Below are 21,779 nucleotides of genomic sequence, written 5' to 3' on the forward strand. Positions count from 1 at the left end.
CCTTTGGTCTCCTCACTAGTGAGTATCTCCTCTGTTAGCTCCATGACCATGACTGCAGTCAAAAAACCATGGCCATGATGACCTCCTTCTCACTGGACTAGAAAATAGTCTCTCCATCTTGGGGTCTCTGGGTTAGACTTTATAATCCCCCATCTGTTTTTGACATTACAAAATGGTAGCCTTTGACATAGAATGCAGCCCAAAGATAGATTTTGTTTAGTCTATAAAATGTGGTGGGTTTTTTGTTGTTGTTGTTTTTGTTTTTGGAATTAACTGCCAATATTTCAAGATGAGAGGTTGACAAAACAAGATTTTTTATTTCTCTTGGAAAATGGGATTATCAAACAACTTTGGTGTCAAATTCTCACAAAGAAATAGTTTACAAGAGCTGAGCAGAGGCTGTTCCCTTTGAGCAGCCAAAGTCTCTAGTGCTCCCCTTGTTCATCTGTGGCTCACCTAATTCATTTATGCTACTTTCCTGACCCTATAGGCATTTGAGGTCCTGATCTCTGCCTGTTTACCTCCCACTTACCTACATTTTCCTACCTCACTCACCGCCTAGTCAGCCAACTTTTCTCTCCCTCACTATTTGTTTATTTAAACACATTCCGTTTTGCTTCACAAAGGACTTAAAACTGATTATATAAAATTAATATAATAAAATAAAGAGATAAAGTAATAAGAAAAAAGTGCCCTAGAAAATGTTAATTAGATTAGGAGGTCAAGACCATGGGGAAAAAAAGAACTTAGAAATTCAGGTCATTTGTTCCAAGCAGTGAGTACACTTGAACCACAAACTGGCTCTGAGCTTTTCCGTATATCTTGTTGCCCATGAGAGAGAAAACATATCAGTTTCTTAGTGGGAACAAAGCTTTTCCTATAACTTGTCTCTAAAGAATGTTTCTAATGGTTTCTATCTAGGTGGGGTTTCTTAACAAGGGGCAAAGAAAATTGGTGAGTGAGTAGACTAATTGCAAAATATATTTGATTAAGAAGGTCTTCTTTTGAAAGTAATATGACCGAAGTAGTCAAGTTAGTTTAAACTTTTTTACCTCTCTGAAACTGGTAATACCACCAGGCGATGTCTAGGAAAAAGTAAGAAAACATTTTACCAAACCCATTCATTAAAAAAAAAACAAAGCTTACTTATTTTCCATGGAGATTCCACTCTGAGGGTGTCCAGGTCACCATCCAGCTCGACATATGCAAAGAGGTCTTGTAGCAGAGCTGGAGCTGACCTCCCCATCCTTTACCCACCGTCAGAACAGGCAAGAGCAATGGGTCACCTCGCAGTGCCCACGGCTCCCAGCAGGGGGCTCACTGAGCATGCCCGCAGCCATGCAGCCATGCAGCCTGAAGAGAGATGGGATGGCATGGGGCTGAAGATGCACAGATGTGGATGGGTCCTTGGAAATACCCGCATGTTTGATTGAAAAGTGGCTTATGTGGTACCCTTCACAACAGAGGCCCCATTGTCCCCCCCCTGCTACTTCGTAGTTTGAAGCTGCACATTTTGTAGGATTCTGTATTTGCTCATTCAACAATCATCAATGACGTATCTGCTATGCGTATTTCAGCGAACGAAACAACTTCGTTCCCTGCTCTGCTGGAGCTTACAATCTACAAGCCTTTGCTTCTCTTTTCCCTTCTCGATCCTGATAAGTAAGAAGCAGGAAGAAAAGGGGGGGGGCTGTTGAAAAAACTGATTATTAGCACACTAGGATGGGTGAACAGAGTGGATGGAAGTGAAGTCCCCTGTTAGGCTGGATACAAAACATAAGACAAATCATCAGACCTGGAAAATCTTCCATGGCACGATGGGGTTGGGTGGTCCAGGTCCCGGGGAGCAGGAAATGGTGGGCTTTACTTTCTGCTCTCCGCTGGCTTTTTGGGGTCTTTTTGGTGGTCAGCTTGGTTTTTCCTCCATAGGCTATTGTTTGAACTTCCTCCTGTCCTTCCATCACTCCTGACCAACAGTGTGTAAGCCTGCCCAGCCATGACCTTAAGTGTGTTTTGGTCACTCCTCTCCCACACCCCCAGACAGCTGTGGCTTATTTTCTGCTGTCCCTAAAAGTGGTGGTATAGGTGGGGATCCATTGGTAAATATTTTTGTTCTTGTGTCCTGACCTGAATCCCCTGGGAGAAGCTTATTTTGCCAGATTTAGTTGCCTTCTTTTATCAGTTATCACTCTGATTAATAGCATTTACATTCATTTAATTTTTCCAATAAGAGGAAGTTTAGAGCAGTTTTAGGTTTACAGAAAAGTTGAGCAGAAAATACAGAGTTCCCATGCATGTCACCTCACAGTTTCCCCTAAGCATTAACATTTTGCTCTGGTGTGGGATATTTGTTACAGCTGACAAACCAAGATTGAGATATTTTTAGCGGAAGTCCATAGTTTTCATTAGAATTCATTCTTTGTGTGGTACAGTTCTATGGGTTTTGACAAATGTATAATGTCTCATATCCACCACTGTGCATCCTACAGAATAGTCTCACAGCCCTAAAAACACGTAGGTAGCATTTTTGTAGAGGTATATCTACAGATATGGATCAACCACTGCTGCCATGCCAGGGATGGGCTTGGGAGAGAGGTGAAAAGACATACCATCTGTTCATATGGAGCTCTCCAACTGGTGGGGAGACACACACAGAGACCAAGATTACAAACTCAAACGCCAACAGTAGTTGGTAGGTAATTGAGATAAGTCAGGTGCTGGTTATATGACCAGAGAGGCTGGTCGGGACTGAAAAACCTGCGAGTCATTGCCCCATGAAAGGGAAACAGCTCTTCCATAGCTGGTTGCTGTTATGTGGAATTTAGGTTCAGGGAGTTCAGACCTTTAGATTCTTCTCAGAAGCTGCTACAATTAAAAGATTGTATCCTGATTCTTAGCTGTCATCAATGAGCTTAACACTGGAAACATAGAGCATGGGCCAAATATAATATTACTATTTGTAGAATGCTATGGATTGCTGGTCTGGAACTCTTCATTGGCAAATCATGCCAAGTAGCAAGCAATGTGGATATGGCTAAGACACTTGGGAGCCAAGAGGAGGAAGCGCTTAACGAATGTCACCTGGATAGCACAGGATTGGAAGGGGTGACAGGGATAGCTTCGGGGGAGGTGATAATTTATTTGAGTCTTCAAGGAAAAGGGAAGCAAGGAAATAGCATATGTAATGATAGAGAAGCCAAAAGGCCCAGGAAAGGTGAGCTCTCCTGTAGCAGAGCTGACTTATCACTGAGAATAACTGGAAGAGGATTAAAAAATACATCAATTAAAAATTTTTTTAAAAATTCCCATAGTAACAACAACAAAAAGACACCTGAAAACTGGGGGTGGTGGTGGGGAGCAGGAAAAAAACACACGTGTTTGGAAGGTGCTGGGGAGCTACAAGTTATCCTACCTTTAGAAGCCATGATTCTGGAGGGAAGAAAAACTCATTAAGTTGAGCCTGACAGTCAATGCTGCTTTTTAACTCACAGTGTATGCTGATTTATAAGCGGCATGAATAATGAGCTTGAGAAACTGAGCAAAAAGGGTCTGCTAAGAGCAAAAGAGTGTAAGCAGAACTTTCAGCATCCGGGAAGACAAAAATGGGATCAGTCCTGCTAAGACATTCGGGGCTCGAGGGGCCAAGACTGGAAGGGCCATAGAGGAGGGGAGTGCAGACATGAGCCAAATAACCTGAGCTATCGTGACAGAGGTCAAGGGAAACTAAGCAAAAACCACAGCCCAAAGGTTGCAGAGATGAATGGAGCTCTTGGAAGGCTCACAGTGTTATGGGGTAGCTGCTGGAGGTCAGGACTTTCGAGGCTGGGGGTTCCCGGCAAACATTCAGGCTTTCAGTTTGACCCCTAAAGGACTACGTTCTAGAAGCAAGGGCACATTAGAAATAGATCAGGCCTCTCAAAGATGGAAATCCAGCCTCAAAACAGCTCAGTCCCCATTTGGATTAAGTTTGTCTGCACCTCCTCAGTTACCTTGTGTAAGTTGAAGGCTCAGCCAGATAGTGTTCACATTTTGTGTTCTAATATTCACCACTCATTGAAAATTTCCCAGGCATATTAGGAGACAGGGCTGAGAGAAGAAGACAGAATATAATAATAGATTCATAGATCATCTAAATACTGGATTTATCAAGTATGGGCTTTAAAATAATGGTGAAATATGCTCAAGAAAATAAAAAGATGGAGATTCCACCAGAGAATCAGAACAAATGAAAAGTTCTAAATTAAAAAAAATATTATCCAGAATTGACAAATAAATGTATCAGTTTAACAGCAGGTTGGGCACAGATGACGATAGAATTAATGATTCAGTGGATAGGTCACGAGAAAAATAGACTGATGCACACAGAGAGAGAAACATGGCAAATACAGACGAGACCATAAAAGAGACATATTGGATGTGAAGAAAAGTTCTAGCATATGTATAACTGGAGTCCCTAAAAGGGAGGAGCTAGAAAATGATGTTGAAGCAATATCTGAAGAGGTAACAACTGATCATTTAAAAAAACTGGATGAACGAGATCAAGCCACAGATATCAAGCCGCAGATTCAAGAAGCATAAACTCAAGCAGATAAACATGAAGAAAACCACACCGAGGAACATCACAATAAAACTTGAAATACAACGACCAAGAGAAAATGTTCAATACAAGAGAGCAAGCCCTAACTCAGTGCTACTTGCGAGTCTGGGGACACAGAAAAGGTAGAGGTGAAAGGATGGAAAAGGATACAACATATAACACACATCAAGAAAAGCAGGCACAGCTATTTTAACATCAGATAAAGTAGACTTTAAGGCAAGAAGCTTTGCTAGAGAGAAAGAGGGAGTTTGCATCATGAAGGCGCCATCCACCAGGAAGACAAAACAATTCTAAATTAGTATGCACTAATAATATAGTTTCCAAATACACACAAAACGAAGGCTAACAGAGAAAAGGAGAAATCACAAATTCAGAGTCATAGCTGAAAATTTCAAAACTCCTCTCTCAGCAACTGATAAAAAATCGATAAGGGTATAGAGGATATGAGCAATGCAATTAACAGATGTGACTCCATTGATAGCAGAGTGGAACTCTTTACCCAACCGCCATGGATCTCACACTTTTTCTCAAGTGCTCAGAGAACACTTACCAAATGTTATCAAGCCAATCTCAACAAAGTTAGAAGAACTGAAATTATTCAGGATGTTTTCTATCCACAGTGGAATTAAACAAGAAATCAAGGGAAGAAGAAAAAGGGAGGACATCTCCAAATGTTTCAAAATCAAGCAATCGGGTTCGAATTCCTAAGTAACCCATGGATGGATGAAGAACTCTCATGGAAATTAAAAAGAATTTTGAGCCAAATGATAGTGAAAATATGACAGATCAAAACTGTGGGACACTGTGAAAACAACCCAGAGGGAAATTTAAAGAGCGTGACATACTTGAGCTGCAAATAACTTAGGTGACAGTGTGCATAAAATTGAATGCTGTGCTACCTCTTGAAATCACATTTCTAGTGCTTCCAGTGGTTCATTTTCCGTGTGCCTAAACTATGTTGGTTACATTAAAGATCATATTAGAGGTGACATGCTGGCATTTGAAAATGTGATCTTTTCCCTCCCCTTAAACATGGTTGATTGGTTTACTCTGGATGAGTTTAACACTATCTTTTGATTGACAGTTTACCCCATTATAGTCAGGGGTGAGGATCCTTGTTGGTGCCTATATGAAGCCAGTGGCGGAGGGGGTTGGTACTCACGGGGACAAGTTCCATTTGGTCTTGAAGTGTAATCCTGGAGGCTGAGATTCTTATAGCTGGGGCTCGGAGGTGAGTCATAAACTCACTCAGACACACACAGCACACACAACTCATCAGCTCTGAATTTTATAAACTTAATGATGAGTCCCGGGAGTGCCGAACTGAGCTTTGATAAAGATTTTCTGAGTGTTCTGGACATTTTTTTCAGTCTTCTTGCTTCAATAAAACTCAAATCATGTTTTGCTCCAAGCGTTTGTTCTCTTAATCTTGAAACCCTCCTGCCCCTTTTAAGCAAAATTGAATTTATACATTTCTCATTCATTTACACCTCAGTCCTAAAAATCTTCTGGGAAGAAAAAAAAAGAGTCCTACAAAAAAAAAAAAAATCTTTGAGTACTGCTACTTCCATTAGATGGGAGATTTTCCAGATCAGATGACTTGAAAATTCTTCCATATATAGTGTGTTTCAGTTCTCTGACCTTTCTCCCAAAAGGAGGGTATTTTTGAACGTGGCCTTCAGATCAGCACATTGGGTGGGGTGTGTGGGAAAGGGAGTGTCAGGTGTACCTCGGAAGGTGGTGCTAGTAGAGATTAATTGTCAGAAATATAATGTAATTGTTAAAAGTCCACAAAGTCATTACACAAACTGTGACATAAATCACAACTCTGTTGCGTGACAACAGGAAATTCACACATTTCCCAACAAGATTGGAAAAACAAAGAAACTTCTGGGAAAGAAGTGAATCACTTAGATCCTACGGTTGGCAGAAAGAAGGAGCCCTAAATGGTGTTTCAGGACAGGGAACAAGGGCCACATACGTTCCCTTCACTTCCAAAGCAACATTTCAGTCCAGCGAAGCCCCTGGCCAGGCTGCGAAGGAGAAATGTCAGGTTCACTGTAGGGTCTCAGCCACAGGTGGAAATCTCTAGATGATGTTTTAAGTGGACCTCTGTATCTGGAAAAACCATCCTGTATGATTTACTTAGGTGGCACCAGCAATCTCCACAGCTCTAGGGACCAATTAGTCCCATGAGGCCCAAATCCTGCCACAAGTTGGCATCCCCAGTGGGGAACCTTCTACCATTTCTCCTTTGGTCTCAGCTGCCCTGAAGTTCCAGCACATGGATATAGCCAGTTCATGAGTGGTGGCTGCCCTGGGCTGGGGACGGGGAGGTGCTGCCCAGGATTAAATGAGTCTCGAATATTCCTGCAGGAAATAAGAGGATTACAGAGATGGGATTTTGTTGCTCCTCTTGACCAAGAAGCTAAAATGTCAATTCACTGCAAATGAGGAGGACAAGGAGGGAGAAGTATCCATGGGGAAGGGCACTGCTAGTTTTAAGTTGGAAATACGAAGGTGCAGAGAGAGGTCAAAAAAATCACTTGAAGGAAAAGTAAAATTGCCTCGTGAATATAGGCATAGAATTTTCTCATCAGTGGAAACTCAGTGGATCCAGGCCAGGGTAAGGTGTGAAAAGCCTGTCGTTCAGTCTGCTTTTTGAAGAGTAGTTCACTGCTTTCCAGCTAATTCGACAACTGGCCAGGTGATGCTTTCCAAGCAGAGGGCTTGCTTCAGTGGGCTGCTGAATGTTTAACAACTGGCATTTGGGGATGCGGGGAAAGCCTGATTGATACCATTTTCCAATCTCTTTGGTGCTGCGAAGTCAGACTAGCTGGGATATGTTCAGCTATCCCAAATTAGTGTGCTCAGGGCCCGAAAACCAAAGTCATCAGGTCGGCTTGGCCTCTACAATCCAACCGAATAAACCTTTGCATTGTTGTTATTGTGAAAATGAAGTTCTGTACCCCATACGGAATAATCACGAGCAGGGCAGTAATGGCGATTGGCCAAGTGAGCTTTTGCTGGAATTCAGTATTCATGTATCCTCATATTAAGTGCCTGACTTGGTGAGCTCGGAGAGCATGGTAATAGTTTTAGGACTGATCGAATCATCTCACTGTCCCTAGGAGGTATACAGTTATTAGACTAATTCCAGCTATAATCATACGCACCTTATAGTCGTGAGTCTAAAGGAGATAAGATACGTAAAATGCTCTATGCACATAGTAGGTGCTCAAAAATGTTATTTCTATCGAATAGTGTATGATGTCCATGATTTTAAGGGTGATTCTCAAAGGCAGAATCCAATAATCAAGTCTGTAGATACTTGCTAGGTCATGATTGTACCTTTTCTGATGGATCTAGTTAATTGTGCTCCTCTTCAGTGTAGGGAAGATCTGTTCGTTCTGTGATTTGCTCTGTCAGAAAAGTACCCACTTGCCAGCTCAGCTTGGACACTAACTGGCTGAAGTGAATATGATCTTTCTGTATTAACTGCAGCAGACATAAGCGAACACAGGATTCTGGATGAAAGAGCGCCGAGCACCTCAGTCTTCAGATTGCCAGGGAACAGGGCGGAGCGTCTGTGAGTGGTGGACCCCAGAAACACAGGGCCTGGAGTGGTAAGTCAATAGATATAATAACTGACCGTCCCTGAGAAAGTTTCCTGCCTCCTCTCCCCTAGAGTTATTACATGGCTCCATGCCCTCTGCCCTTAATAATCCAAACAGTCAACGTGTGTATCATTTTGGTCCATTTCTTAGCTGGAGCAGGGAATTGGACATTACCCTCGCCTGCAACACGTACTGCCAAATGCAAGGACTGCAGCCAGTTCATCAGAGAGCAGACGTCTGCTTGCCCAGAGGCAGGAAGAAGATGGCAAGGTGTCATCTGTAGGACTCGGCTCGGAAGCCTCTTAACTGTGCACTTAATAAATGAAGCCTTGGTGGACATACCTTGAATTATTAATGACGTTATTCAGCTTTGATTGTTTCCTTCTTTTGGGGAAAGGTTATTCACTCAAATGCCTTTGATTAGACTATACAATACATCACAATTGGGCATATTTTATGTGCAACTTTATGGTGATAATAGTTCTGTCTCATTTAGAAGCAAATCAGACATTATGAACTTCGTGATTTATTAATGTATTGATTTCTATAAATGTCAGCGCATCTCACATCCCGTCAGAGAGCCCGAGAGCAATCAGTGGAGAGCCAATAAAAATGTAAAATGAAACCATCATAAAAAAAAGGAAATACTGCCTCTTTCGGAGCCCTGCTGCCTCTCTGAATTGTTTCAGGATCCAGATCATTACCATGAAGGCATCTCCCCCACCCCCGAGGAGACCGCTGGCAAGAAGCTGTCAGGAGAAGCCCTGTCCTGCCTGTCTCTTCTGCATGGTCTGAATAAAAACACAAGAAGTGACAAGTCAGACCTGGAGGGGCCTCCAGAGCCTGTGCCCAGACTCTTCATCCTGGAGAATGCAGGAGGATAAGGGGGTCCCCTTCCATCCGCTTTGCCCCATTACCATCTGCCAGTTCCCTCCTGAGGAATCCTCGGGGTGAAGCCCAGATTCCCCAGCACAGTTTCCCACGACTCCCCAGCATGGGTCTTCTGCAATAGCCGCAGTCCTTGGTCTCTGCCAGAGCATGTCATCAGTTGATCCCAACCTCAGCCACCCATTAAACATGCTGCCTTGAGCGCCATCTCCTCTGGACAGCTCTCGCAGACGCCACAGGGAAATCTCTCTCCGTCCACTTACTGTCTCTGATCATCCCCCGGCAGGTGTCAGAATCTACTTTTTTGTGTTGCAGATTCCATTTACGGGACTGGAGTCGGGTAGGGTACTGGTGGAGAGACTCTGTCTCGCGCCTGCTTTTGTTCTGTTTTTTTTATTTTTGGTGTCTCACTCCTTCCATGAGGTCTACGCTGGCTTTGCACATAGTAGGTGCTGAGTAAGTGCTCACTGTTTGCTGTAAGTGTGCAGAACTATAAGAAGCTCAGTGGGAATTACACTGGGTGCTGAGAAAGCAGCCAAGAGAAAGAATATCTGGGAAGTATTTGGCTAATTTTGTGGCTAATTCTGTCGCTTGACAGTTTAGTTTAGAAATCACCGTCTGGCAACCCGCGGGGTACAGTTGTTGTTTCACTTCTTTTAAATGTGAATTTTGACAACATTTATTTCACATAAAATATGGATTTTTGGCTTCTCTTCAGAAATCGGAATTCATATCTGTGTCGGCCTGCATTATCACATTATCACGTGGCAACAGTTGGCTGGAGCTGAGGAGAGGCTGCTTGGTCTAGTCATGGCCGGTGCTCGCTAGTAAACCGCAATACCCACTACTCCCTGTTACTTCCCCAGAACTAAGACCAAGGGACAGTTCTCCATTATCACTCATTCATATTACCTGCCTCTGTCTGAGAGCCTAGTTTAACCGCCCCTTTCCCCTACCCCATACCATGTTTTCCCAAGTGACTTTTGTGTGTTTTGTGATAATCTAGAAACATGACAAGTTCATTTTTTGGGTCCCAAGCAACATGGAGCAAAGTGGACGTCCTGTGATTAGAGAGGACCTCTGTACAGATTCAGGCTGTGTCCTTAGATATAGGCTTCTGTGTGGCTAATATCACACGTAGCAAGAATGGGGTAGATTTACAGCTTCTGGTTCAGTGCATTTCAGCTTTCTAGTCTAATAAACCTCTTTTCATGTCACACAGCTCCTGTGAAGGAACTGTTATGTTGTTCCAATTTCACAGATGAGAAAAACTGAGGCTCAGAGAGGAAAGAAAATATTAATTTTCCCATTGTATTAGGAGAAATGGAATCAAGAGGTAGGAGACCTCCCTGAAATCACAAGGATGGTTAAGCAGAAGAGCAAAGACAAATCTCATCATCTGACTGATAGTCAGATGCTTTCTGCCATAAGGGACCATCCTATGGGCCCCCCCAGCACAGTCCTGTGTCTTTGTGGTTGTTGCTCTGTCTCAGCAAGTCAGGGGCCAAATTCCTCTATCCAAGCTTCTTGCACTTCTGCATTTGAGAATTTGCAGAGCCTAGTCTCAGGTGGCAGGAGGGCAGAAGCCAAATAATTTCAAGGGTTCCCATCCCACCCCCTCCCTTGCCTCAAGCTCTTTGCCATCCATTTAGCATTTCCAATCTTGTTTCCCTTTTCTGAGCACGAAAGCAGCCTTAGCTCTGGGTGACAGGCTGTATAAGTCACAGAGCATATGAATTACAAAGAGATGCTTTTATCCATCCCTCTGACTTCACAGATGTGGCTGCTGGGGACCAGAGAGTGAACTGGACTTGTCCAAGGTCACACATTGGGTTCCCGGCAGAGCAGGATTCAACTCAGGTCAGTGTTCTTGTCACAGCACTGTTCACTCATTCAGCAAATAATCCCTGAATGCCTACTGGGTGCTAGCCATTCTTGTAGGTGCTGGCGACAAGGCAGTGAACAAAAGGTGAACAAAGCAGTGAACAGAGGTGGTGAAGAGTGCGGTGAATGAAAACAAAGCAGGGTTCCAGGATGAGAGAGAAATGGCTCATGGGAGGCATCAGTGTATACAGGGCTGTTGGGGAAGGTGGTAGGGAGACGAATTGAGCATCAGCAGGAGGGGAATGAGGGTGAGCTTTGCAATCAAAACAGTCGGGCTTGAATCCCAGCTCTGCAGCTCAACAGCTGGTGAGCCTGAGCAAGTCACTTCTAGCCTGCAAGACTCAGTGTTCTCAGTGGTAAAATAGGCACAGCAGCACCCACCTCCCAGTCTGTTAGGATCCAAGGAACCACTGCAGAGGAAGTACCTGGTCTGTTGAAGGCATTCAATAACGTCCCCTCCTCACTTGGTGGGGACAGCTGAGGCTCAGTTTCCTAATAGGTGTCTCTGCTTGGCTGAGTGCGACTCGGGAGAGCCTCACCTCGGCAGGGTGCAACTCCGGAGAGCCCACATAATAATACTCTATTAGCCAGGGTGACCAGCTGGAAGGCTTTCGGAGTTTAAGAGGATGCATGAGCGAGGATTAATTAGCTGAGTTAGTCTGTGAATCCATTAGTGGGTCACAGGACTCTGAAGCTTTTTAATCTGAGGAGTGGTGGGTGGCAACCACTAAGCCTAGAGTGATCCTTTGAGGGAACTTTCCAGATCGGAGCCCTGGCTTGGAATTCCTAACCCTTCTAAATTTCTTGCTGTGAGACAGCAGGATTTTTCATCATATGAGTCTCCAAGTGCCTTACCATAAAGCTTAAGTTGGATCATAGGAGTCTTTGAAAGTTAAATCTCACATTTAAGAAATCCAAATAGCTTCTAGTCATGCCTCTCTGTGAAGGCTTCCCAGACTTCCCCACTGGCATCTCAAATCCTGAAACACCGTGTCTATAGTGATCACTTCTACCGGATTATGGGGGGGCGGGCAGAGACTGAGCAAGAAGGCACACTCTCCTTTTCACCTTCTAGCTCATTAGTGCTTGAAATATGTTTAAAGCTATGTGTATGGTTGTTTTGATAATTTTTATGTTATGGTTAAAAACATGACTGTTTGTTTCATTGTGGTCCTAGGAAGTCTAGTCTAGTGTATTGGGTGTTTCGTTGTGTTTGTTGTGATGTTGTTGTCGTGGAATAATACTTTTTTTCAAACAAAACATGATATTGTGATCATTAGTGCTATTTTTGGTTCTCCTCCTTCCGGGCGAATGTGGATGTACTTCCAGCCCCTCTGAAGTCAGGTGTGATCACGTGGCCAGTCCTGGCCAATCAAATCAAATGAGAACAGGGGTGCTGAAACACTGGGGGGCAGGGGGCATGTTGGGGGGGTCTTCCCTTGGTCAGAACAACAGCTGACATTTCAGAAGCATTTCTGAGGTTCCAGGGCTGGCTCTAGAGCTTTCTGTCTGCGATCCCGCAGAACCCTCCCCAAACCCCGCGAGCCCCACGCTGCTTCCCTGTTACAGACAAAGAAGCTGAGACTCAGAGAGGTAAGGTCATCTGCCCAAGGCCACACAGTTAGTAAATGGCAGACCCAGGACTCAAATCCAGGCCTGCTTGATACTAAAACCCATGCTGTGAACTGCTATGTTATGGCCTCTCAGGTTATAACCACACTGAACTGGATTAAAAGGCCAACTTTGCCACTCTGATGTGATCTTACCCACATCTCATGGTCCTTGTGAGGACCAAAGGTGACAAGACGTAGGAAAGACCTGTGCCTGGCACCCAGCAGTACTTGTCCCTGGGGCTTCCCTTTCTCCCTCATCTGGGTCCCCAAGAGGACATTCCCACAGCACTTGGGTGTTTGGAGGAAGTGTCTCAAAGCGATGCTGCTGAAAAAGCAATTTTTTTTTTTTTTTTGCTGTAGCTGTGTGGATAGATTTTTAATATTTAATTAGGAAGACCTTCCGCTTGGAGAGAGGGCAGGACTTGTTATTAAATCCCCGCTGCTTGGTCTCCTTACTTGCCCGTGGGATTATTCATTCATTTCCAGTCACACAATTTAATATTGCAACAGCTAATGGGGAGATGTTGATAATTTGTAAAACTGGTTGGTCCCAAGGCCATTGGAGAAGCTCCACGCCTGGACCTGATTCCGGGAGCGAAAGCAGATCCTCGGGAGATGAGGGTGCCAGGGAACTTCCTGTTCATTATCTGCAAACCTTCATGAGTGTCTTCTGAGATACCACATTGGGAGCCATGAGGATTAGAAAGACCTTCGCCACTTAGTTCCGTCTTTGAGGACTTAGGACCCTGGGACACCTGAATACATTAAAGGGTTTTTGTGTTAAAATGTGGACCTGGGATTTGGTTTAATCAGATACAGTAAGAAATGCAGACGGGGAAATTACTGTCACCAGGGAAAAAGTTCATCCTCCACGGATCCCTAGAAACAGGAGGCATGGCACGCCATGCAGGGCCACACATGGAAGCACCGGGGTCCATCAGGAGGCAGACAGGGATGAGGGGAGAGCATGGCTCAGAGCCTTTCCTGGGGATTTTGAAGGAAGGAATAGGTGAGGCAGGGTAGGCATGCTGGGATTGGAAAGTTGGGGGGATCCTGGCCACCTCTGGGCTGTAGGGGTGTTCCCGGCTGTCTGGTACCTGGCCTGCGGGGGTTTAGAGCAGAGGGAATGCTGCTTTGGTGTGTGGGAGCTAGCTAAAAGAGATGGTTGGGTGTGGGCTCTGGATTCGTTGGTTTGTGTACCAAAGGCACACTTGCAAGGGAGTCAATTGCTCTCCGTACGAATTAGCCAGCCCTGGGAGGTGCGGTCTCTCCGGGATCAAGGCCCCAAATGCCGGAGTATCAAGAAAAGAGAAAATAAGAAAATATAGTCGATAGAGTTTGGTTTTGCCGTTAGGCGTGGGTTCAAAATGCATACTTGGAGATTTCCTAGCTGGGGCATTGGGCATGAACATTCCTTGGTCTCAAGGCTATGTACACAGCATCTCTCCCCAAGACAACTGGAAAGCTCCAGCCTCCAGCCTCTTGCCTCAGCTCTACCAATGGGTTCTCTGCACGAACAGGCAGAAGGACTTTTGTAGAACAGTCATTCATAGAGCACTTAACCGTGGAGTATCCAGGATGTGCCAGGCACTTAGACAGGCAGTGTGATACGATGGTGGGCAAAGACAAGGTATGGTTCTTGTCCCCAGTGAGGTTACTGTTCGGTGCATGAGGGACTTAACCTAAGAATCACAGACACACATGTAAAATTGTAACTGTGAGGAGTGCTGCCCAGGGGAGCTATTCGATGCTACGGAGTGGTAGGGGGCTCTGGTGCCCTGAGGTTTCCCTGAGGGAATGAAGGTGGGCCTGAAATCTGAAGGAGTGGGAACTTACTAGATGGGAAGGAAGGTGTGTGTGTGTGTGTGTGTGTGTGTGTGTGTGTGTGTGAGACATTCTAAGTGCAAAGGGAAGATGGGGGGAGCTTTTCAGGAACCTCTTGTGTGGAGGCTCTGGGGAAAGAGGAAACAAGATGTTCAAAGGAAATACATCTGCATATGTCCCTTGCTTTAAAGCCTTCAATAGCTCCCCATTGCCTGCAGGAGAAAGGCCATGCTCTTTAATGAGGGCTTCAAGGTCTTTTATGATTGGTTTCCTGCTTAGCTTTCAGGGTTTGTCTGTTGCTTCTCTCCTAGCCACGTTACCCAGCTCCACCCATACTCACTCTCTAGAAGTACCTGTTGTTTCCCCAACCAGACTTCCTAAGTGACGCTTTCATACTTTTGCACACGCTCCTGCTCTATCTAGTACCTGATTGCCTTCCCTCTCTGCTGGGTTATTTCCTGGGTTTCCCTCAAATCTATCCCATCACACCACGCTCCTCCAGGGGGCGCTATTTAGACTACGGTGTGAATGGTGCCCACTGCAATTGTACAGTCCTCTATAAAATGTCACCTCAAGAGCTACTTCTTCTGAAATGGAAATTTTGTTCTCTTCCCCAGACAGCATCTGTATGGCAACATCTCTCTCCGGTAGCATCTGCCACACAGCATGATAGAGACACAGAGGCCTTTCGGTCTCCCTTGACCATGGGCCCCTTGAGGGGATGGCGAGTTCATTCAGTCATGTCACAAATACGGATTGAGCTTCTGTTCTGTGCCAGGTACTGTTCCAGGTGCCAGCAATGTGATCACAAATACGTCACGCAAGTCCTCCGAACAGTGGGACCCACGCGTTAACTAAATAATCACACCCATGAATATGCAATTATGAATCGTCTTAAGAACCTTGACAAAAAAAGAGGGGGCAGTGTGAGGAAGCAAAGCCAGAAGGAACCTAATTTGAGTCAGAGGGAGGGAGAGTCTGCAGACACGGGAGCTGAAGGGTAAAGATGAGGAAGCGTCGCAGGGAGAGTTTCAGGGAGCAGAAACAGCAGGTGCCAGCGTGAGGAGGTAAGCGTGAATTTGGCCTTTTGAGCAACAGAGTGGAGGCCAAGTGGGGGAGCAGAATGGCCAACGTGTCAGGTAAGATGGTAATTGGTCAGACCAGTCAATTTAGGGTTTTTATCTTCAAAGCAATGGGAAGCAGAGGTATCAAGTTTCTAATTGCCCCAAACCAGAAACCCACCCGAGTGTCCATTAACAAAATCAACAACAAATTGTTAACGTACTGACACAATGAAATGCTGCACAGCGATGCAAATGAATTAACGACAGCCGCATCCAACAATACGAAAAGTCCACCTGTGCTGGTACAAGTCAGGAGAGCAGTTATCTTGGGGGACTAGTGACTGGAATGGAGCGAATAGAGGGCTTCTGGGATGCTGGAATGGTTTTCCTCCTCTTTTTAAAAAATCTGGATATTGGTTACCTGGGTTCTGGTGCCTACCATAGTTCAATAAGGGGTTTTTGTTATTGTTTGTTTTGGTTTGGTTTTAGTAGGTGCCGAAAGACTGCTAAGGTAGAGTTGCAACTGGATGAGAGATGATGTTAACTTTATTTTTTTATTGTATCTTATTTTATTTCTTTTTTGGTGATGTTAACTTTGAAGGAGACTGATCAGGGGCAGATTTCCAGTCTCTCCAGCAGATAGAATCCGCCAGACCTGCTGATGTAAGGGAGGGGAGTGTGAGCGAAAGGGATCAGGAGATGACAAAGAAGATTTTCCAGGGCTTGGGCAATTGGGTGGCTGGTGGAACTGGGTTGTGCAGTGGGGAGGGCTGGGCGGGAGCTTCGTCATACTTCCCTCTGTCTCCTGGCCCCAGCAGTGGGGCTGTTACAGGGATGGGTTTGGTTAATACTGATTGACCTTCCATTGAATTTAAGTCAATAACCTGATGATCAGTGCTGGGAGAAGAGCCAGTTACCATCCCCTTGCTTTCTACACCTCTCACCTTCTTAGGATAGTTCAAATTATTTGTTCTCTAGACTCAACAGCTTTTTGTGGTAGGGTTCATGAATGTTTGTCAAATGGACAGAACGTATTTATTCTCTTTGTAAATACAATGGCAGGTTATGTGCTTGGGCACACAGATGTAATAGCTTCAGATGTTCCTCGTGATTCTAGATGTTGAGAGGAGAGGAAGGGACGTTTAAAGAGAGCCTCTCAGTGTGAGTTGCTGTGTCCAATGCATTTCATGCCCTGCTTTATATACTCCTTAAATAACCTCGCCAGGATTATTTTATAAATATCCAGTTTCTAGGTCATTATGGCTTGGTTATTAGTCATCAAGTAACAAAGTTGGAATTTGAGCTGTGTCTGGTTTTGATTTTGCCATGCTGCTTCTGTCTGATCAGGGATGAAGGTCAGGGGATCAATGGCGTCTTGGTCTCCATGATGACAGGAGGAAGCCCAGATGCTTAGAAAGTGCTTGGAGATCTCCAAAAGAGAGCAGCTCTGAGGTTCTGCTTTGCCATTTTTAAAAAACATTTACCCATAATGTCTCTTTATAGGATAATAAAAATGAACCATCTGTGGTTCATTGGGAAACATGTCTCAGGCTTATTAAAAATATATGAATTTTTATTTTAAGACGGGATGGCCATATTATTCAAAATTGTAAGCCAAAACGTATTATCTATTATTAATTTATTTTTAATAGACATCTTTCTTATAGATTAGCATTCTAATTACTTCTGAAAAAGTGGGCAGCAGCGAGGCGAGGTTTCCAATTAAAGTTGTCCTGAAGATAAATGGAGGTCTTGGGCTGAGAGACTTCACCCTTTCCCCATCCGGGAGCAATCCTATCTGTCACCCCGGGGGGGGGGCAGGTCAGGCTTCTCATCTGTGCTGTATCTGCCCCAAGAGTTTGAGGCTCTCCTCAGGAGTGAAGGTGGGGGGAGCTTCCAACCACACTTTCTGGAAAGGGCTGCACAGGTGAAGGTGAAGGCCACGGGAGGAACTGCCTCCGGCTTTTGGCAGCTTTCCCCTCCTCTCAGCTGCCTGCCCTTCCCAAGGCCCCCACACTGCCTGTTTGCTATCCCTCTCCCAGGCCCAACCCAGAAAGCACCTGCCGTAGTGACCGCAGCTCACAGTATACGACAGGAGAGTGCAGGGGCTCTTGCAAATCTTTATGTAATTGAAAAATCTCCACCTTTATAGTTTGACTGAAGCTCAGTCATGTCTTGCAATCAGGTCACGTTGATGACAAGCCTTCTGCGGTCAGATGTTTACACCTGTCAAGTCGGAGATGGTTGGATGTTGTGCCCAGGGAGTGGGGCTTGAATCCTGAACCTGTCACACACTTGTTGGGTGGCTTCCACAGTCTTGTATATGAAGGACACTGCCTTCTTAGGGTCTTCCCGAGGTTTAGGTGGGCACCCAGATGTGTGTAGTTAGTAGGTGAGCGGCAAGTGTGGCTCCTGTCCTTTCCCCTCCTGCCCATCCCTGTGTGAGGGGGTAGGGTGGGAAACTGAGCTCTGGGTCACTCTGCCTGGGTGTCAGTCTGGCACTATCTTTAAGGGACAATGTGTAGGAGGCTGAGGGCTGGACCCTCCCTCAACCCCCTGGTTCGGTGTTCTTTGCGGGGCTGGGCATTTCCATTTGCTGGGGCTTCAATTCCTTCTGGAGGAAAAGGGGATGAACGGGGACATTGGATTTGTTGCCTTGCCAGTTCTTTATATTGTTAGTTTATTAATCAATTATGGATCTCATTTTCAGAAACATCTCTAAAGTCACCTTGAACCTATGCTATTTTCAGTTCGTATTAATTTTCTCTCGAGATACCAAGTTTTATTAAGTTTATTACTTTTGGGTAAGTCAGAGTTCTTTTTAATCAGTCCTAGTTTACTTCTTTTGATCTTCTAATTTTAGTATGATTTTAGATTTTCTCAACATTCATGTATTTGTTTAACAAGTATATAAGCATGCCCATGCTCTCCGTATTCAGATTTTAGGGAAACGATTTATATAAAAGAAGTTTAATGAATTCCTACTATGTGAAGATAAGCTAAGGGCTTTCCGTTTGTTAATCTCCTTTTATCTTCCCAGAAATCTCGGGAGATGATGTTAGTATCCCCAGTTTGCCTTTGGACAAGCTAAGTCTCTGAAAGCTTATGTGACTCTCCCAGGGTCCTGCAGAGAGTAAGCGCTTGTTCTGGGATCTGGAGCCAGATCTTTCTGTAATGTACTGTTGCAGTGTTGTAGCGTTGCATCCAGCTCCTTTTTGCCTTCCTTCTCCTCTTCATACACTGGGGAGATGGAAGTTATTATTCCCGGATTCACTCAGCATTGATGCTTTGCTTCTTCAGACGTGGAGGATTTTTTAAAAGCCTCCTTGTCTTGTCTAAAAAGGCTTTGGAAAGGCTTGGAGTGCAGACTCGATAAGAAGGGTCCTCCAGGGCTCCCATCCAGCAGCTTGCTCCTTTCCTGTTGCACTTGACCTCGGCAGGATCTGAGGATAAAGTGCTGGACTGCTGCGACTTAATGCAGACCTGCCCGAGTAGCAGCCCTACATTTGATACCATGCATGTTTAATTGCATCTGGCCAATGAGTGCGTTGCATGTTTGGGTATCTTAGGTGGTTCTTGGGGAAAATTGAGGGCATGTATATCAAGCAATTTTTGAATTATGTCTCTATTAGCCTCTGTGCATGTCTCCCTGGGGAAGCCAGGAAAGCTCTATTAGCAGAGCAGTTTAAAACAGGATTGGAGGAAGCAGTAGGGGACTATCCCATAGGGCACAATAATTATAAACAGCACTTCCATGTAAACAGGTCTTAATGTGTTTTCTATATTGAATTCCTGAGAGTGAGACTCTTGGGTGGTGTCTCAGTGCCCCCTCCAGGGCAGCACCCCTGAAGTGCTGGGTACTTAAGTAGAAGGCTTAGTGGGCCCCTCTGCCTCCCTGGGCACCAGAATCCTCTAAGACCGTGGCAATGCTGAGTTGTGAGCAATATGATGATAATGCCATTTTTGTGTGACCTTGGGCAAGTCACTTCCTTCCTTTGGGCCTTTGTATCTATAAACTGTTAGCACTGAGCCAAATGCTCTCATACAGTTCATTTCAATTAATCCTCCCAATATCCTACAAGGTGGGTTATATTACCCCATTTTACAGATGAGGAAACTAAGTCTCATGGGAGTTAAGTACCTTGCCCAAAGTCATTTGTCCACAAATGGCAGAAGGGGGGGCGGTTAAATTCTGGCTTCTGACTCCAATTCCAGGGTTATTTCCAAGGCACCAGATCATTTTCATGCTCTGGAGGGTCCTGCTCAGCTAAATACTCTATGAAATATACCTTTTCAGTACCAGAAGCTTGGTGATCTCATCTTGGCTTTTGCAACACTCCCTCAACTTATTTAGACTCTGACAGCCATGGGAACAGATATATTGCTCGTTTGTACTGTGTTTTATGGCTGCTGCTGGTTCCACTGTTCTAGGGGTTATGGCTCAGGCCAGTGCACCCATAAGGCATCCTAACTGAGGGTTGGTTGTCACGGTGATAGTGCTGTGGAGAAATGTGGCCCCGGCAAGGTCATATCCCTTCTGTCCACCTTGAAAGCAAGTATATCATGGAATCGTGAGATCATGAAAACTTCAAGGTTGGATGGATATTAGATGTTATCAGTGGTTTTCAAACTCATATAAAGGCAAGGACTTCTTTAATTAAAGGCAATTTGCACGGAGGCTACGTCAAATAGATGAGAACAATCAGATGCTGGGTTAAAGAGCGAGAGCAGACAAATGTTTTTTTCCTTCTCCAAATCCCATACGGTGCTCCTTCTGGAAATTTTGCAGATCAGCATTTGGAAACCACTGATCTAATTCAACCTGCTCATTTTATGGTTGGCTAGGATGCACCTAGAGAGGAACATGGATGCGCCTGAGGGACAGGGCTGAGGCTGGAGTCCAGGTCAACTGACATGATGCCTGAGGCTCTTTCAACAACAAAGGAGTAGCAATGAGGCTGTCCAGGGTTGGACTTGAATGCACTCTCAGCTCCTTTGCTATGAACAGGGATGGCCATTAATTTGTGCATTAATCCACTCATTCACCAGTTTTTACTGAGTACCTATTTGTCAAGTAGGAGCACTTGCTCTTTTCTTGGAATATTCTCTGAAATATCAGGGGTTTACCCCCACGCAGGCCAGAGGGGGAATAGCAAGCTTGTCAATAATTAGAATGTGTATTAGGCAGGGAATAGAGAGGTCTGGAGAAGGAGCCAGGCTTTGAGGGAAAACAAAGGCCCACTGGAGGGGAGTGAGAAGTAGCTCTGTGTATGGTGTGAGATGTGGAGTCTTTGCTGGTGAAATTGGAAGGCTTTGTCTTGGTCCCACAGATGCATTCTGAAGTGGGAGGAAGCCTTGAAGGCAAACCTCTGGGCTTGTCACTCATTAGTTATTTGTTCATTCATTCAACACTTCTTGAGCATCTACGATGTGTTGAGCAATGTGCGGGGCAGAAGAAATATGTGGTGAACAGGGTGGACATACTCACTGTCTTCACAAACAGCCCCTCTTCAAGGCTCTTCTTTGTTGTCAGGATAAAAACATTTGTTCATTCTTTCAACAAGTGTTTGTCCTTGGTGCCAGAAGCAACTCTTCTCTTAAAGCTGATTCCCTCGGGAGGCACAGCTCCGCGTGGCTCGAGAGGGGAAAGATCACCTCAGCCATTCTTTCTCTAGTTCTTCAAATATACAAATGTGAAAGCAGGTAATGGTCGAAAGCCAGTATACTATGTTAGCACCATCATTTAGGAAGGAGAAAAAAAAGATTTTACTCAGGCTCTTCACACACAAATTCACGGACGAAATGATTGCCTAAGCAGGGGTGTGTTTTTCAGGGGCAGTTCGAGATCAGTCAGTGCAGAAGGGTAAGTTGTGATGGGGATGGATTAAAAGGAGAGAAGGAAAGGAAAGATCAGTCCAAGTGGGCATCATAGTAGAAAGGCCCGAGTAGCACGAGAGGTTGAGAACCCTGGGGCTGGAGAGAGAGAAGATGGTGGAGGGGCACGTATCGGAGAGGGAGTGAAGGCAGAGAGGAGGAATCTGTGGACAGCTTTGACTTTTTAATCTTTGAATATTGCCTTGAGGGAAATAAAGGAACAATACTGCAATGCTTACTTATTTCCAGGGCATCAGATCAATGGAGTATGAGGCCGACTATGCTGAACAAAGGACTATGTGTGTGCCATTGAACTCTTACTTCAGAAAACCCCGCCTGCCCAGCCAGAAGGAGGCCTGAGGAAGTAATGGGACAGACTGCCCTTTACAGACAGGTTTGTGGCACTGAAGAGAAAGGC

The 21,779-nt window shown here is 44.9% G+C and overlaps 1 protein-coding gene across 5 annotated transcripts in view; it reads right to left on the bottom strand.

Annotated features, from left to right (window-relative positions):
• Positions 1-21,779, bottom strand: part of KCNIP1 (potassium voltage-gated channel interacting protein 1) — a 371,320-nt gene that overhangs the window by 16,819 nt on the left and 332,722 nt on the right. For 2 of the 5 annotated variants that reach the window (XM_028102616.1, XM_028102619.1), the window contains exon 2: positions 1,053-1,085. The exons of the other annotated variants lie outside the window; for them this stretch is intronic. In XM_028102616.1, coding sequence (XP_027958417.1) covers positions 1,053-1,085 — 33 coding nt within the window. The remainder of the gene's footprint in view (positions 1-1,052; positions 1,086-21,779) is intronic. 5 annotated transcript variants of the gene reach the window in all.

The sequence above is a fragment of the Eumetopias jubatus genome, unplaced genomic scaffold (genome assembly GCF_037043125.1).
Source record: "Eumetopias jubatus isolate StellerSeaLion01/CBP00866 unplaced genomic scaffold, mEumJub1_p1.0 scaffold_5, whole genome shotgun sequence".
NCBI classification, from domain to species: domain Eukaryota; kingdom Metazoa; phylum Chordata; class Mammalia; order Carnivora; family Otariidae; genus Eumetopias; species Eumetopias jubatus.